Source organism: Hemiscyllium ocellatum, chromosome 8 (genome assembly GCF_020745735.1).
Source record: "Hemiscyllium ocellatum isolate sHemOce1 chromosome 8, sHemOce1.pat.X.cur, whole genome shotgun sequence".
In the NCBI taxonomy this organism is placed as follows: domain Eukaryota; kingdom Metazoa; phylum Chordata; class Chondrichthyes; order Orectolobiformes; family Hemiscylliidae; genus Hemiscyllium; species Hemiscyllium ocellatum.
In genome coordinates, this window is record NC_083408.1 from 70,971,617 (window position 1) to 70,990,783 (window position 19,167).

A 19,167-nucleotide genomic window follows, 5' to 3' on the forward strand; every position below is an offset into this window, starting at 1 on the left:
GCCGCCTATAGCCCAGAGGACTCAACACCAAGTTCTCCAATTTCAAAGAACCTCCCTTCCCATCCCCCAATCCCTTCCCAGCACTCTTCCCCCCTTCCTTCCATCCTTCCCAGCCATCTGCCAGATTTATTCCTCATGTTGACCAACTAGGTCGTACCCTTTGCCTAGCTTCACCTATACCCACCTCACCACCCTGCTCCCGCCACTCCCTTTATCTGCAGCTCTCCCGTACACCCACCCTGAGTCCTGAAGAAGGGTTACACCCAAAACGCCTGCACTCCTGATGCTGCCTGGCTTGCTATGCTGCCAGGCTTGCTGTATTCTTCCAGCCTCCTGCCTGTCTTAAAGCACTTGACAGGCAATTCAGTACAGCTGATGTGTAATCACTGTTTAATGTGTGAAATGTGGTGGCTAATTTGAAAACAACAAACACAGAAACAGCAATGTGATAATGAGCAGATAACAGATAATATGTGTGTGTTTTTGGGAGGTTGATTAAGGGATGAAGATGGGGTATGGGCATGTTGCCTGGTAGTGCTATTTTTAGCACCTGTCTGCTTCTGTTTCCAGTGGGGGCTGAAAGCCCCTGTACGCCAAAAAATGATTGCAGTGAGGTTGGGAGATATGGGAGGGGGTTTGGCTGGTGGCAAGTTAAAGAGATTGCTTGACCAGGGGAGATAATGAGACTGAAGTGAATTTGGGATGTTTAAGAGACAGTGGATTAAGAGGGAGATGGTTGGGAAGGAAGCAAGTTAATTGAAGGATTGAGGGCTACATTCCTGCTCCTCCTCCACCACAAACAGTGCAGCAGAGGCACTTAGCTGTAGGATCTAGCCTTTTCTGTCTACTCAGGTCTTGAGCAATCAAGCTTGTAAGCCATTTTCTAAACTACTGACAGTTCTTTAGGAGAGGGAAAGGGAGTTGGAAATGTACATTCCAAGCATCATTTTGCAACATTGTTCTAAATGTGTATGGAATGGTTGAGGTTCCACGAACAGTAGTCCAAAATTCATTTTATTTTTATCATGCTTTCTTGGAACTCTGTGGTGTTAATTCCTGATGAAGGCCCTCACTACATGTCCTGACTTCACTCTGAATCAAGAGAATCCCTATGGTTTCATCTGAGAAGAAAGCTCCTCTTATGATACATTCACTCTGCAGATATTTTGATTTACTTCTTTGCCAGGTTATTAAACTGCTCGCCATCAAACTTGATTCTTTGAGCCACCACAGGACTTTAAGACCTGCAGCTGCTTGTAGCTACCAGATCTACCCTCAGAAATTTGTCAGACTCATCTATTTTGTGCCTTCCTCACACATCTACTGTAGGTCATTTATGTTGTGTGAGGTAATAGTTCTGAAAGGATCAATGCTGGAGACTGCATTTAGCTCCACTCAATCTGATGAAGTCTTAAGATTTACGTGGGGAAAGGGTGAACATTTTGGGAACTTTTTGTTTAAAGACCTATATCTGCAATTAATAACAATATCTAACTTGCACCCAATTGCTGTTGTGTAATAAACTCTGTCTTGTTTATGATAAGAACTTCTCATTAAGTGATTTTCCTCTACAACTGGAAAACAGGTAGATTCTTCAACCCCAAGGAGGCTGTTGACAGCAAACTGCCCCAGTCATAAGCTGGTAATGTTTGGCACTTCAGCACATACAACAATTCATATCTACTTCTGCTCATCTGAAGCCACTCTGTGACATCCAACATCTGACTTCCCCCTGCTTCTGCTGTTCGCCATGATCTCTTTTCATCTCTGGTTAAATGACTGAAGTACTAATATTTTCTGGTTGCCACATTTTAAAAGTTCTTTTTGCCCTTGTGATTTCCAATACTTTTTAATGTGTCTATGGTCTCTCTATGGAATTCGGGCAAACATCCTAGATCCTCATTTCAAAGATCTATGTTCCTCCAGTGAATTGTAACTTATTTCAGGTTTCTGAGGCATACGGAAAAACAGGCAGAATGTAGCATCTTAGGACTTTTTTTTTCCCCTTTCCACCGTAAGTTTCCGTTTCTTGTTAGCAAGCCTTCATCTTCACGAAATTACTTATATTTCTATCCATGATCAAGTTGTGTCTCCAAAGGGAATTACTTTTACAGATATTAACAAGCAGTTGTGTATTTCCAGAATACAAACCCACTCTCCATAAAATGAGTACAGCAGGCTGTTCCAAAAGCCCTAAAACTAAGATGCACCACTGTGCTCACTCAGCAGCCTAACTTTCCAAATCTCTTGCAGTTCCTCACCCACTTACCAGCTTCTTTCCTTCGCCTCTATGTGTGCCACAAGACGCACATTTTGATCTCGCCTCTCTGAATTTGTTGTTGGATGCCAGGTAATATTAAATGAAGTTAACTTTTCAGAAAGAAACGTGCTTTGGAATAGATGTCAGAGCTGAAAATGTGTTGCTGGAAAAGCGCAGCAGGTCAGGCAGCATCCGAGGAGCAGGAGAATTGACCTTTCGGGCATAAGCCCTCCTGATGAAGGGCTTATGCCTGAAACGTCGATTCTCCTGCTCCTTGGATGCTGCCTGACCTGCTGCGCTTTTCCAGCAACACATTTTCAGCTCTGATATTCCAGCATCTGCCGACCTCACTTTCTCCTCGAAGATTTTAACCTACTGCGAATCCTCTTGCAATAGATGTCAGAGGCTTTATTAGGTTCCTGGGAAGACATTATTTCCTAGTGGCCTTCATGTTTCAAAGGGAAATTCAGAAGTAATGCAAAGAATGGAGAATTGAATGGTAGCAACAATGTAAAGTCACCACATACACGTTAAAAGCATTAAAACATTGTTACTAAAAGGAGTGAGGATAAAGATACCTCTGGCAATTATAACAGACAGCAGGTACTGGAGAATTGTAACAGAAGAATTAACTGCAGGAATGTTTGGGATATGGTCAACAGATGATTTAGAAGCAAATTGCAGTACAATTCTACTGATTTATTCCAAATGGAATAATAACTTTTTCAAAATTAATTTGACATGGAACATTCTGAAGAAGAGGTGCTACTGAACAGACAGAGGACGTTGTAGGGAAAGGCTTCATCCCAGTAATGTTTAGTTACAGCTTCATCCAATTGCATTGTGCTGGACAATGAATGCAGATCCACAATGTGTGGAATCGATTCATTAAAAGGTTACCTAGTAAGGGGCATTATAAGATTAAGGAATTTAAGAGATCTGCCTGCCTCAGGTTTGGGGGACTGTGACTGATGTCACAAAAGAAGAATGGTGATTCCCAGTAGAATATTATAGTTGTGGTAAACTAGTTCAGCTGCAAAGAACTTAAACCAGTGAAACATTAGTGTTAGTAGAAGCTGTAGACACAGGAATATTGAATATTCTTTAAGGAAATCATACACAAGGAGCAATCTGAGAAAACGTTTGCTAATACAATGTAATGTGGAAAACAGATCTCTTGGGATAATGTATATTTGACAAAGGCTATTGCTGAGAAAAGTTTGTGGATTGGCATTGCTGACATAAGGAAATGCTTGAAAAAAAATAAATTTCCAAAATAAAATGAAATAATGCAATTGCAGTAATTAGACTGTTTCACAAATGAAGGTGTTTTCTCCATGAAATCGATGAAAGTCCTTGAAAAGGGAATCCTGATTGTATGAGGAGTTACAACAAAATGAAAAAATAAATCAATTTTGTTTTTGGATACTTTTGTGACATGGGAAGTTGACAGTATTGTATGGAATATGAAAAAATCTTTTCATTAGTTTTGATCAAGGACTGTTTGCATGTCTTCAGAAATTTTATTGAAAAAGAGATCTGTTCATATAACAAGTAAGGAGATTGGGATTGATTCATTAATTAATTGACTGACAGGATCAATATAAAGTGAAAATCATGGAGAAATGTTTTTGTTAAGAAATCAGTAGGGCATAAAAGCATTCTCTGGATAGAAATAAACAAGAAAATAAATCAAGTGGAAACAGGTAAGACTGATGTGTGGAAAGTAGCTGACCAGAAAAAAAAGTATTTTGTAGTTATGGCTGAGTAGAGATTAGATTCCCTACAAGTCCATAGCAACCCTCTGAAGAGTAACCCACCCCCTCTGACTAATGCACCTAATACTATGGACAATTTAGAATGACCAATTCACCTGACCTGGACATCTTTGGATTGTGGGAGGAAACCCACGCATACACAAGGAGAATGTGCAAACTCCACACAGACAGTTGCCCGAGGCTGGAATCACACCTGGGACCATGGTGCTGTGAAGCAGCAGTGCTAACCACTGAACCACCATGCCACCAGTAGTTTAGGTGATTTTTTTTTCTAAAATCCATAACAGTCATATAGTTTACTCTCCTGCTGACTGTGTTTCTCATGCTCCCTGATTTGTACCTATTGTGGCACAGTGGTAGTGTCTTATCCCTTGACCAGGACTGAGTTCAACTCACACTAGCCATGGAGGTGATTCAAAATTTATTTAAACAGGTTGATTTAAAAATAGGAAAGATATTTTGGTGTGCATCTCAAACTGGCTTGGGTCTGAATTGGAACATGAGAAAATATAAAATTACAGGGCAGCCCCACAAAGTACATCAGTTGTTCACATTACTTATCAATGAAATAATCCAACAACTTGATCTCAATCTGACTCCGACAAATAATGGCTAAACTGGCAGACAAAATTCATCAGATTATCTTGTGATATACTGCAGTGGTCTGAGATGCCTCTGAACATGAAGGGAGACAATATATCGAGAACACACATCAGCAAGAAGAGGTATGGAAAAATAAACAGAGAAAGGAATGCCAGCAATCATGAGGCTAAGGACCAATTCCAATTTCCAAAAACACCTACCAAAGGAGTAGTCAGAGGTGTTGCTGTAGGATCAGGCTCATCAACCATACAAGGACCCAAAGAATCCATGACCAGTGTCATAGCATCGTAGAGATGTACAGCATGGAAACAGACCCATCGGTCCAACTTGTCATGCCAATGAGATATCCCAACCTAATCTAGTCCCGCTTGCCAGCACATGGCCCATATGCCTCTAAACCCTTCTTATTCATATCCCCATCCAGATGCCTTTTAAATGCTTTAATTGTACCAGCCTTCATCACTTCCGCTGGCAGCTCATTCCATAAACATACCACCCTCTGTGTGAAAAAGTTGCCCCTTAGATCCCTTTTATATCGTTCCCCTCTCAGCCTAAGCCTATGCCCTCGAGCTTTGGACCCCAGGGAAAAGACCTTGTTCATTTATCCTATCCATGTCCTCATGATTTTATAAACTTCTATTAGATCACTCCTCAATCTCCAATGCTCCAGGGAAAACAGCCACAGCCTATTCAGTGTCTCCCTATGGCTCAAATCTTCCAACCTTGGCAACATCCTTGTAAATCTTGTCTGAACCCTTTTAAGTTTCACAACATCTTTCTGACAGGAAGGAGACCAGTGACATGGGATTTTCCAGGCGGACAATCATACTTGTTAGCGAATGATTGCCAGTGACAACAACTGCAAAACTAGCTATACCTCTAGCCAAACTGTTTCAGTACAACTACAACACTGACATCTACTTGGCAATATGGAAAACTATCTGGGTATGACTAGTCCACAAAAAACAGGACAAATCCAGCACACTCAACTACCATCCTATCAGTCATTAGAGATATGATGGAAGGACTTGTTGACAAATGTTGTTTGCTTAACAATACTCTGGTTACTGACACTTGTAAAGGTTGTATCTTTACAATTTACTGTAATTTTGATTAGGAAAAAGGGAGGACTGCACATGCTGGAGATCAGAGTCAAGAGTGTGTGGTGCTGGAAAAGCACAGCAGGTCATGCAGCATCTGAGGAACAGGAGAATCGACATTTTGGACAGGAGCCCTTCATCAGGAATGTAATTTTGACTGTCAACTGAATTGGGGATAAGGCCAGTTTTGCAACAAAAGACTGAAAAAGGAATTGCTACATTTTTAAAAAGCTGTTTCTGTTTTGAAAAAAGTTTCTGAAATTCATTGTGTTTACACTGCTTCATTCAAGCATCATGAGATGATGTTTGTGGATGGTGTAGCTCAGGGGTCCATGTACAACGTGAGATTTGGCTGGCAAGATTGCTGATTGGTTGTGACTTTGTGACCAGTTGTGGATGCCAAAGACTATCAGCCTGACAACAACTCTCTCATTGGCTCCTGGGTAACCAAACAGCTTGTGGGTGTGAATGATACAGGCAGAAACCTTCAGACTATTGAAAAGACAGATGGCGTGTCTCTCCAGTAAAATACCTGAAGCCTGGAGAAAGGCAGTTTATTTTCTCCTACCAGTTGATGGAAGCTGCTGCTTTTACCCAATAAGACAGTTTTTGTAATTCATGAACCAGTCATTCTGTGACGAAGTGAAAGAACCTGATGGAAGTGATCAGTGGACTGAACAATTAGGAAACAAAAGAAACATTTCATTGAATGTTGAGGACTGGAGCATTTGAAGCGTTTCCCAGGAATTTATTTTCCCACCACAGAGTGGACCATTTTTTTGTCTTTATGTGTGTCAGACAAAAATTGCTGGAGAATCTCAACAAGTCTGGCATCATCTGTGGAGAGAAAGCAGAACCAAACTTTCGGTTTCAGTGACCTCTGTATCAAAATGTTCTGAAGAAGGGTCACTGGACTCTTAACTACCCTCTAAGCAATTAGAGACAGACAATAACTGCTGGCCTAGCCGGTGACGCCCTTATCGCATGAATAAATGTTTTAAAAAACTGGGGATCTTCACTGATGATTGCACAATGTTCAGCGCCATTTGCGATCCCTCAGATACCGAAGCATCTTGTGTCAATATGCAACATCCAACAGGAGCTGATGAATGGCGGTTGTGCCACACAAGCTACCAGCAATTAACATCTCCAACAAGACAGAGTCTGACCATCGTCCGTTGGCATTCAGTGGCACAGCCTTCACTGAATCTCCCACAATCAACAACAAAAACAAATTACTGGAAAAGCTCAGCAGGTCTGGCAGCATCTGTGGAGAGAAGTCACAGTTGATGTTTTGGGTTGAGTAACCCTTCCTCACAACCTCTGAGGAGACACACAATGTTTCTCTGAGGAAGGGTCACTCAACCCAAAACATCAACTCTGATTTGTCTCCACAGATACTGCTCGATCTGCTGAGCTTTTCTAGCGATTTCTGTTTTTGTTTCTGATGTACAGCATCCACAGTTGTTTCAGTTTGTTTAGTATTTATGCCCACTATCAACATCACGGACATTACCAAACGCCAGTAACTGAACCAAACTAGCAATTTAAATACTTCTGGCTCGTGATTCATGCATTGAACATAGGAGTTGGAACACATGTTGCGACTGTATAGGACATTGGTGAGACCACCTTTTGAATACGGTGTTCAATTCTGGTCTCCCTACTATAGGAAACATGTTGTTAAACTTGAAAGGGTTCAGAAAAGAATTACTTGGATGTTGCCAGGATTGGAGGGTTTGAGATATAGGAAGAAACTGGGGCTTTTTTCCCCTGGAGTGTCAGAGGATCAGGGGTGACCTTATATAGGTTTAAAAATCATGACGTATAGATAGGGTGAATAGCCAAAGTCTTTTTCCTCCCAGAGTAGGGGAGTCCAAAACTAAAGGGTATAAGTTTAAGGGGAGAGGGGAAAGATTTAAAAGGGAGCGGGGAAAGATTTAAAAGGGAGCTGAGGGGCAACGTTTTCACATGCAGGGTGGTGCGTGTATGGAATGAGCTACCAGAGGAAGTGGAAGGCTGGTACAATTACAACATTTCAAAGACATCTGGATGAGTATATGAATTGGAAGGGAGTTTGGCCAAATGCTGGCAATTGGCACTAGATCAGTTTAAGATATGTGCTCAGTGCAAACGAGTTAGACTGAGGGTCTGTTTCATGCTGTGCAACTCCACGACTCCCTATTGCCTGTACAACATCTGCAAGGTACAAGTCATGATGGAATATTTGTTTGAGTGCAGCTCAAACATCAATGAAGCAGCTTGACACCATTTAGAACAAAGCATCGCACTTGACTGGTATCCTTTCACATTTAGTCCCTTCACCACTGATGTAAAGTAGCCTTAATGTGTAATATTTACAAGATGGATTGCAGTATCTCACTCAGACTCCTGTAAGAGCATCTTGCAAACCAGCAATCTCTGCAACCTCAGAGGACTAGAACAGCAGATGCATTGGAACACCATCACCTGCAACTTCCCCTTCAATTCAAACACCATCCTGCTTTGGATTTATGTTGCTGTCATTCTGTCACTGGGTCAAAGTCCTGGGACTCCCTTGATAACTGCATTGTGGATTTGAGTAATCCGTAAGGAACAGCAGCAGTTCAAGGAGACAGCTCAATACCACCCTCCCAAAGGCAAAAAATGCTAGCCACATACACACCTCGGGATTTTTAAAAAAAAACTTGGACAGACAGCAGGTAATAAATTGTTACACAAGTTCATGGTAGTATGAATGATTTGGAGATGCCGGTTTTGGATTGGGGTGTACAATGTTAAAAATCACAACACCAGGTTATAGTCCAACAGGTTTAATTGGAAGCACACTAGCTTTCAGAGTGCCGCTCCTTCATCAGGTGATAGTGGAGGACACAATTGTCAGGCACAGGAAAGCAAGAATTTACAGTGTGATGTAACTGAAATTATAGATTGAAAAATATCTTGATAGACTCAACAGACATTCATCTGTTCGAATACCACGATAGTTTCACTGCTTTCATGTGTAAATCACAAAACCCCTTTTTTAAAAGTTGCATTCTCAGGTTAGCTGTAACAATTGATGTTAGCTAGACAATATGTTGAAGGTATTAGCTCCCTGTGTTCCCTGTCTATGCCATGATGTTTAGATTAATTCTGATCTAAAAAGTGAGATAACAACTCTTTACATGAATTCATGCAGTTTTTGAGCAAAGTACAATATTAATCTGCAAGTACAAATTCACCCCACAAAATGTGTGTGTATATGTGGGTCTGTGTGTCTGTTGGGGGTTGTGAGTGTGAGAGTGTATGTGTGTGTGTAGTGAGTGTAGAGTGTCTTAAGTTTGTGAGTGGGTGCATGTGAGTGTGTGTGTGTGGGAATGTGTGTGTGTGTGTGTATCTGGGTGGGGGGTTGGGAGTGTCTGTGTGAGAGAGAGAGAGTGAGAGTGTGTGTGTGTATGTATAGTGTGGTCCAAGTCTCTGAGAGGATGTGTGTGTGTGTGTGCGCGTGTGTGTGTGTGAGAGAGTGTGTGAGAGAGAGAGAGAGAGAGAGAGAGAGAGAGAGAGCGAGAATGAGTGTCTATGTATGTGTATAGTGCAATGGTGATCACCTGTAATGTGACATGAACCCAAGGTCCTGGTTGAGGCCTTCCCTATGGGTACTGAACTTAGCTATCAGCCTCTGCTCAGCCACTTTTCGCTGCTGCCCGTCCCAAAGTCCACCTTAGAGGATGGTCACCCGAAGGTCCGAGGTCGAATGTCCTGGACCACTGAAGTGTTCCCCAATGGGGAGGGAACACCCCTATCTGTTGATTGTTGTGCGGTTCCCATTCATCCGTTGTTGTAGCCTTTGCTCGGTTTCCCCAATGTACCATGCCTCAGGGCATCCTTGCCTGCAACGTATAAGATAGACAACATTGGCTGAGTCACATGAGTACCTGCCACGTACAAGGTAGGAGGCGTCCCTACGTGTAATGGTGGTATCCATGTTCACACTCTGACGCGACTTGCAGCACCTACCATGACAGGGTTGTATGGAGTTGTCCTGAAAGCTGGGCAGCTTGCTATGAACAATCATTTGTTTGAGGTTTGGTGGTTGTTTAAAAGGCAAGCAGTGGAGGTGTGGGGAAGGTCTTGGCGAGGTTCTCATCCTCATTGATAATATGTTGCAGGTCACAAAAAACACGGCATAGTTTTTCAGCTCCTGGGAAGTACTGAACAACGAAGGGTACCTTTTCAGTTGCAGCACATATCTGTCTCCTGAGGAAGTCATTACGGTTCCTTGCTATGGCACATCAGAACTGGCGGTCGATGGGTTGAGCATTGTACCTCATTCTTGTGAGGGTATCCCTTAGTACTTTCAGGTGCCCGTCACGTTCCTCCTCATCTGAGCAAATCCGGTGAACGTGTAGGGCTTGTCCATTGGGGGATGGCTGTTTTAATATGTTTTGGATGGAAGCTGGAGAAGTATAGCATTGTGAGGTTGTCTGTGGGTTTGCGGTAGAGTGTGGTGCGGAGGTGTCCATCCTTGATGGAGAATGCACGAGTCCAAGAATGAGACAGATAGTCGAGAGTAGTCCATGGTGAGTTTGATGGTGGGATGAAACTTGTTGATGTCACTGTGTAGTTTTATCAGTGACTCCTCGCCATGGGTCCAGAGGAAGAAAATGTCGTCAGTGTACTTGGTGTATAATGTTGGTTGGAGATCCTGCATAAAGAAGTCTTATTCAAACCTGTGCGTAAACATGTTGGCATATTGGGGTGCAAATCTGGTCCCCATGGCTGTTCCATGTATCTGGATGAAGAACTGGTTGTCAAAGGTGAAGATGTTATGATCGAGGATAAAGAAGATGAGTTGTAGGATGGTGTTTGGAGATTGGCAGTTGTTGGTGTTTAGTACTGAGACTGTTGCAGTGATGCCATAATTGTGGGGGATGCTGGTGTAGAGTGCTGAAACATCCATTGTGACGAGCAATGTTCCCCGTTCGACTGGTCCGTGGGTGCTGAGTTTCTGTAAGAAATCCGTAGTGTCACGACAGAAGTTGGGGATCCCCTATACAATAGGTTTCAAGATGCCTTCAACATAATTTGTACTTGCAGAGTTACATTGTACTTTGCTCAAAAACTGCATGAATTCATGTAAAACTTTGTTATCTCACTTTTTAAATTAGAAACAATCTAAACATCATGGCATAGACAGAGATAATGGGGGCTAACACCTTTAACATATTGTCTAGGTAACATCAATTGCCACAGCTAACCTGAGAATGCAACTTTTAAAAAAGGGTTTTGTGATTTACACATGAAAGCAGTGAAACTATCATGGTATTCGAACAGATGAAAGACTCAACAGACAAGGTATTTTTCAATCTATAATTTCAGTTACATCACACTAAATTCTTGCTATAAATTCTGTGCCTTACAATTGTGTTCTCCACAACCACCTGATGAAGGAGCAATGCTCCGAAAGCTAGTGTGCTTCCAATTAAACTTGTTGGACTAAAACCTGGTGTGTGATTTTTAATATGGTAGTACAAATGTCTTCAGGAATAGCACATTTCTAATCTTCCCCCTTAATGCTGCATTTATTAATGAAGTATATCATTCATAATACAGTTCAAAATGCATGTAAGTGAAATGTTCTGAAGATTTTATTTAAAACTGATACATTGTTCACATGGCATGAAAATGTGCAATACATCAGACTTTGTTCAAGTTTCCCTATACAAAGCTAACAAGGGTAGACAACCAGAAATACAATACACATTTTTACAATGCACTCAGTTTAAGAAAATTCACACATCCCTTTTATTCTCACTATCAGATATAGCATTCCTGTAGATTCATTTAGGCACTACAACTCACTGCTGCCATGAACACAATTTAGAGAAAAATTAGACTCAACAAGCCATAGTCATACATGTCAGTCTTTCTTAGATTGTAATGTTTTCAATGTAGTTGCTTTGGTTAATGTATCAGTTTGTTCAATGATAACTCTGTCTTTACTGTGCTAATGCGGGTCTAATACTATGATAAATCACTCCTTTGATTTAAACTGGAAATTAAGCAGCGGGCTTGTTTTGACAGTGTAATGGCAAATGTTAGTACATGCAGATCTAAGAAAGTTAGCAATTGAGTAAAAATACATATCTGAAAATATCAAAAAGGTTTGTTAAAAGGCGGTGAAACAGTCGGAGGTAAAATTATCTGATTATTCACAGAAGTTGAGACCTGTTTGTTCATCTGCGCATTACACTGTCCAATAAACTTAACTACTGTTTTAGCCAGGTTAAAAAAAACAAAGATTGTATTAAGGGATGAATTCTTTTGGTTTTAAAACTGTTTGATTGTGTTAAACTTATGAACAAATAGAAAATTTTGTCATCTAGTCTTTTTTTAAGTTCCTTGTATACAAAGCTATTTATTGACAATTGATCTTGCTTTTCAAACATTGTCATGTATGTCTATGTACTATTGTTTGCATGCAAGTTTTACTTCCAGTAAAACATCTGTTATATTACAATGTTTATTTTGGTATAAACTGTTTATATAAATGGTTTAATGACACATATTTCTTATAGTGTTCACAAGCATTAGTGAGAGAACAGGGCTGTTAAGAAATAGGCTGTGCTTCATTAACAGTTAGAATTTAAAATTAAAACCTTGTATTCTATATATTTACATTGCATCATTTTCGATCATCTAAACTAAAATTAAAAGGGGAATGGCTGGAACACTTCCATGCAATTCTTTTGTTGCTATCACAAATATTAGGATCACTAAATAGCATGTGTTACTTGTACTAGCAGAAACTATAAGCAACTATACACAAATGTTGGAGGAGCACTAAGATTTTAAGAAAATACACAAGCTGCCAGCTTTGATGTTTTGCAAATGACACTCCATTTGCCAAAATGCTTGTTAGTAACATTTCTCTTCCTTGAAAATCAGCTCTCAAAGCAAAGTCCAGCATATCATTGTGCTACTCTAATGCAAAAAGCACATAACCAAATGTTAAGGTACAACACCACAGTAATCTATCTTATTTGTATACTTTGCCACTTAAATTAAAATTATTTTGAAGAACAATTATCATTCCAATAAAATTATACATTTTCCTCAGTATTTACCTTTCTTAGAACAACTGTCATACTTTAGACATTAAACTATCAAACATAATTTATGGTTTTTGCAAGAGCAAAATTGTTACACATCTCTACACTGTTTCATTCTAAGCTGTTTTAGAATCTCTATTTTCACAAGGTAGGTCTTCTGCTTCCATTCCCAATAAGCTGACAAGATTCTTTAAACATGCACATCCCTGTAGCTTCCAGGCTTTGCTAAAAATTCTGTGGACAGAAAGGTGTCCACATTGGTAAAATTCAACATCATTGTTCAGAACAGCCTGATTTTCAGGCTGTGTGAGACTTTACAGGACAGCACAAAAGAACTTCTTCTCTCTGAAGGGGTTTTCTGATGCAGGAACTGGTGTCAGCAAAGGATCTTCTTTAGCATGGGCTTCGCAGTAAGCCATCAAATCTGCTGCTGCTTTGGATACCTGGAATATGTAAATAAGAGTTAGGCTTTTTTCAGTTTTATGTTTAGACAGTAATTAAATGATCACCTGCAAGGAAAAGAAAAAAGTCAAACAGAGTCAGTTGCTAGTTTTTCCAGCAGAGAATGCCGTAGCCATACCTTTAAAAATTGTTGCTGTAGTGGGAAATCAGTGACATTCATGCAGAACACCTTGACTCAGCAACAACAATTTGCCTCTTGGAAGCACCACTCCAAACATTTCAGCATAGAATCCAGAATATTTTTTGGAGCAGTAATGAAGGAGTGCTGCACCCAGGGTGTCATTTATCAGATAAAATGTTAAATCAAGTTTTCACCCTGTCTACGTCAAGTCAAAAGAAGCATGGTACGGTTTGAAAAAGTTTTAAATCAAGGTTTATTCCTCATCCAGCACCATAAAGACAGTTTTGTTTGCCTATTTGCCTCATTACTATTTACGGGGACTTTCCTTCTCACAACCTGTCTGCTGCTTCTGATTACATTTCAAAACTATTTAAATTAATAGGGAGGCAGTATGGAAGGCTCTGACTTGAAAACAGAAAGTTATTACTAGTTCTTTAAATGATCTTAGGTTGAAATTAGTAGACAAAGAAACTGTACAAACATGCTGTAACTGACACAAGAATTACATATCAGATTCCAGTACCTTCAACTTTCATGCTCTTGCGTTAATGTTTAAGCAGCTAGATTACACACCGAGATAAAAACAATGACTGCAGATGCTAGAAACCAGATTCTGGATTAGTGGTGCTGGAAGAGCACAGCAGTTCAGGCAGCATCTGAGGAGCAGTAAAATCGACGTTTCGCGCAAAAGCCCTTCATCAGGAATAAAGGCAGAGAGCCTGAAGGGTGGAGAGATAAGCTAGAGGAGGGTGGAGGTGGAGAGAAAGTAGCATTGAATGCAATAGGTGAGTGGGGGAGGGGATGAAGGTGATAGGTCAGGGAGGAGGGTGGAGTGGATAGGTGGAAAAGATAGGCAGGTAGGACAAGTCATGGGGATAGTGCTGAGCTGGAAGTTTGGAACTAGGGTGGTGGCGGAAGGGGAAATGAGGAACCTGTTGAAGTCCACATTGATGCCCTGGGGTTGAAGTGTTCCGAGGCAGAAGATGAGGCATTTTTCCTCCAGGCGTCTGGTGCTGAGGGAGCGGTGGTGAAGGAGGCCCAAGACCTCCATGTCCTCGGCAGAGTGGGAGGGGGAGTTGAAATGTTGGGCCACAGGGCGGTGTGGTTGATTGGTGCGGGTGTCTTGGAGATGTTCCCTAAAGTGCTCTGCTAGGAGGCATCCAGTCTCCCCAATGTAGAGGAGACCGCATTGGGAGCAACGGATACAATAAATGATATTGGTGGACGTGCAGGTAAAACTTTGATGTATGTGGAAGGCTCCTTTAGGGCCTTGGATGGAGGCGAGGGAGGAGGTGAGGCGCAGGATTTACATTTCCTGCGGTGGCAGGGGAAGGTGCCAGGATGGGAGGGTGGGCTGTAAGGGGGGGGGGGCGCAGACCTGATCAGGTATTCATGGAGGGAACGGTCTTTGTGGAAGACGGAAAGGTGTGAGGAGGGAAATATATCCATGGTGGTGAGGTCTTTTTTTGGAGGTGGCGGAAATGTCGGCAGATGATTTGGTTTATGCGAAGGTTGGTAGGGTGGAAGGTGAGCACCAGGGGCGTTCTGTCTTTGTTATGGTTGGAGGGGTGGGGTCTGAGGGCGGAGGTGTGGGATGTGGACGAGATGCGTTGGAGGGCATCTTTAACCATGTGGGAAGGGAAATTGCTGTCTCTAAAGAAGGAGGCCATCTGGTGTGTTCTGTGGTGGAAATGGTCCTCCTGGGAGCAGATATGGTGGAGGCGGAGGAATTGGGAATACGGGATGGCATTTTTGCAAGAGGTAGGGTGGGAAGAGATGTAATCCAGGTAGCTGTGGAAGTCAGTGGGTTTGTAAAAAAATGTCAGTGTCAAGTCGGTCGTCATTAATGGAGATGGAGAGGTCCAGGGAGGGGAGGGAGGTGTCAGAGATGGTCCAGGTAAATTTAAGGTCAGGGTGGAATGTGTTGGTGAAGTTGATGAATTGCGCAACCTCCTCGCAGGAACACGAGGTGGCATCAATTTAGTCATCAATGTAGCGGAGGAAAAGGTGGGGAGTGGTGCTGGTGTAATTATGGAAGATTGACTGTTCTATGTAGCCAAAGAGACAGGCACAGCTGGGGCCCATACGTGTGCCCATGGCTACTCCTTTGGTCTGGGGGAAGTGGGAGGATTCGAAGGAGAAATTGTTAAGGGTGAGGACCAGTTCGGCCAAATCAATGAGAGTGTACTGTTGGGGACATTGGGAGAGGAAAAAATGGAGGGCTTGGAGGCTCTGGTCATGGCAGATGGAGGTGTAGAGGGATTGGATATCCATGGTGAAGATGATGCATTGGGAGCCGGGGAAACGGAAGTCTTGGAGGAGGTGGAGGGCGTGGGTGGTGTCTCGAATGTATGTGGGGAGTTCCTGAACGAGGGGGGGAATAGGACAGTGTCGAGGTAGGTACAGATGAGTTCAGTGGGGCAGGAGCATGCTGAGACAATGGGTCGGCCAGGGGTGGTCAGGCTTGTGGATCTTGGGAAGGAGGTAGAACCGGGCAATGCGGGATTCCCGGACTATGAGGTTGGAAGCTGTGGGTGGGAGATCTCCTGAGGTGATGAGATTCTGTATGGTCTGGGAGATGATGGTTTGGTGATGGGGATGGGGTCATGTCGAGGGGGCAATAGGAAGAGGTGTCCTCGCGTTGGCATTTGGCCTCAGCGGTGTAGAGGTCAGTACGCCAGACTACCACTGCACCTCCTTTATCCGCTGGCTTGATGGTGAGGTTGGGATTGGAGCAGAGGGATTGGAAGGCTGCGTTTTGTGAGGGTGAGAGGTTGGAGTGGGGGAGGGGGTAGACAGGTTGAGGCGGTTAATGTCCTGGCGGTAGTTGGAAATGAAGAGGTCGAGGGCAGGTAATAGGCCCGTGCGGGGTGTCCAGGTGGATGCAGTATTGGAGGTGGGCGAACGGTTCCTCAAAGTGGGCAGGAATCCTGATTATGAAAGTAAGCTCGGAGGCAGAGGCAATGGAAGAATTGTTCGACGTCACGGCGTGTATTAAATTCATTGATGCGTGGACGGAGGGGGATGAAGGTGAGTCCTTTGCTGAGGACTGATCGTTCATCCTCAGTGAGGGGGAGGTCTGGAGGGATAGTGAAAACTCGGCAGGGCTAGGAGCTGGGATCTGGTGTGGGTGTGGAGCTGGGAGTGGGGGCGGAGCCGATAACTGGAGTAGGTGTGATGGTGGGGGGAATGGGGGTGGAGTCATGAGCAGGGGTGGTGTTGCCCTCAGGGTTCTGGGGGCCGGGAATGGTGACAGTGGGATATGTGGGGGGCTTGTCAGCAGAATGCAGGTGAGCGGCGTTGGTAGGGGCGAAAATGGTGGCAGACACGGCAGTGGGGTGGCAGAAGTCACTGAACAGGTGACATCAGCGATAATGTGATGGGCGGAAGGGATGTCACATGTGATGCATGAGGAATTGAGAGGGGCGGAAGTAGTTGTGGGAGTGGCCATGATGGGGGAGGAAGTGACATCATCAATCAGCATGGGGTTGGCAGCTGCAACAGCCGCATGGCTGATGGTGTCCAAGCAGTTCCAGAGGCTGGGGGCCACATCCCGCACTCCGCCCTCAGACCCCACCCCTCCAAACGTAACAAGGACAGAACGTCCCTGGTGCTCACCTTCCACCCTACCAACCTTTGCATAAACCAAATCATCTGCCGACATTTCTACCACCTCCATAAAGACCTCACCACCAGGGATATATTTCCCTCCCCACCCCTTTCCGCCTTCCGCAACGACCGTTCCCTCCTTGACTACCTGGTCAGGTCCACACCCGCCTACAACCCACCCTCCCGTCCTGGCACCTTCAGCTGCCACCGCAGGAACTGTAAAACCTGCACCCATATCTCCTTCCTCACCTCCACCAAGGCCAAAGGAGCCTTCCATATCCATCAAAGTTTTACCTGCACATCCACCAATATCATTTATTGTATCCGTTGCTCCTGATCTGGTCTCCTCTACATTGGGGAGACTGGGCACATCCTAGCGGAGCGCTTTCAGGAACATCTCTGAGACACCCGCACTAATCAACCACACCGCCCTGTGGCCCAACATTTCAACTCCCCCTCCCATTCTGCCGAGGACATGGAGGTCCTGGGCCTCCTTCACTGCTGCTCCCTCACCACCAGACGCCTAGAGGAAGAACACATCATCTTCTGCCTCGGAACACTTCAACCCCAGGGCATCAATGTGGACTTCTACAGTTTCCTCATTTCCTCCCCCCCCACCTCACCCTAGTTCCAAACTTCCAGCTCAGCACTATCCCCATGACTTGTCTGGACTTGGCCTACCTGCCTATCTTCTTTTCCACCTATCCACTCCACCCTCCTCCCTGACCTATCATCATCATCCCCTCCCCCACTCACCTACTGTACTCAATGCTACTTTCTCCCCACCCCCACCCTCCTCTCGCCTATCTCTCCACGCTTCAGGCTCTCTGCCTTTATTCCTGATGAAGGGCTTTTGCCCGAAATGTCGATTTTACTGCTCCTCGGATGCTGCCTGAATTGTTGTGCTCTTCTAGCACCACTAATCCAGATTATACACTGAACCTAACTTCGAACAAGGTAGCACTATACCATACTAAAATGTATGGGGCTATATGTTCTTGGATGTTTAGGAGCTCATAGCCAAATATCTAAAGGATGATAAATTGGGTTGGGGTTCAAAATGGCCACAATGGAGCTAGCTATCAATTTCCAGCCTGTGAACAGACCCACTAGCATGACCATTCAATTCCATCATTAAGATGCTGCCACATGTGCTGAGGTCTTCCAGCTTTCATCTCAGAGTTTCTGCATGCATTGTATTTTGCTCTTGTAGCAAAGGTCAAATGATTGGCTTGTGGTGAATGCAAGTCAAAAGTCTAGTTTGTAGATAATACATATGTTGGAAATTTATTATCCCATAATTTATTATGGGATTTCAAGGCCCATAAATCAATTATATTTTTGACAACTGTGGAGGAGGTGGTTTACTACATGAATATTTGGAGTAGGTGGGTTGCCTTATGTTGAAAGGTTGGACTAGTTAAGATTCTATTCAACAGATTTTAGAAAAGAGAGCATTTGATTGAAAGATATAAGTGTAGCGATTGTAACAAGGTCAGCCAGGTAGGATATATGAGTTCCATGATTGGGGCTGTTTATCTGGTCCAATCAGGGAACTCTAGCTGACATATAAGCAGGAGTGTCAGACACCTTGATATTCTGACGGCTGGCTCTGAGGAAGCTAAACCACTGTCATGGACTTTCCACATATAAATAAAGAGTGACTTTGAGATGAGAGTGGATAGGTGAGAATGTGCAGTAAGTCGATCAACCATGATATTACTGAATAGTGGAGCAGGCTTAAGGAAATGAAAGGCCTGTGCTAAATTTGTTAATCAAGATCTCTGATGCACAAAGACTTAGACATTGCATTTAAATCTATAAACTAATCTCTAGTTTCTTGTAAAATAAAGTTTACTTCTTTGTGGTGTCTCTACCGAGATGGAACAGCACAAACCTGAATCTGGAACGGACAGAAATTAGCAACTTTAGAAATGTCAAGGAATGTTACAGTGTAACCAAATGCTAAAGTGAAGTGAAAGAATGAATCTACTTTGTTCAGCTCTACACATTAAGAGGAAGAATTAGGTTCAACTCTTGGCCTTATGGGTAAAAAGTACAATCCAACACATCAGTAAATCACACAGATAGAAGGGTCCATCAACAATTCCCAAATTGCTAGGTTAGCTGACCTCAGAAA

The 19,167-nt window shown here is 43.2% G+C and overlaps 1 protein-coding gene across 6 annotated transcripts in view; it reads right to left on the reverse strand.

Annotated features, from left to right (window-relative positions):
• Positions 1-11,349: 11,349 nt before the first annotated feature.
• The window catches only part of LOC132818304 (guanine nucleotide-binding protein G(I)/G(S)/G(O) subunit gamma-2), an 83,876-nt gene continuing 76,058 nt past the window's right edge, over positions 11,350-19,167 (reverse strand). For all 6 annotated transcript variants that reach the window (XM_060829179.1, XM_060829176.1, XM_060829172.1 and 3 more), the window contains one exon: positions 11,350-13,278. In XM_060829179.1, coding sequence (XP_060685162.1) covers positions 13,150-13,278 — 129 coding nt within the window. In that variant the 3' untranslated portion in view covers positions 11,350-13,149. The remainder of the gene's footprint in view (positions 13,279-19,167) is intronic.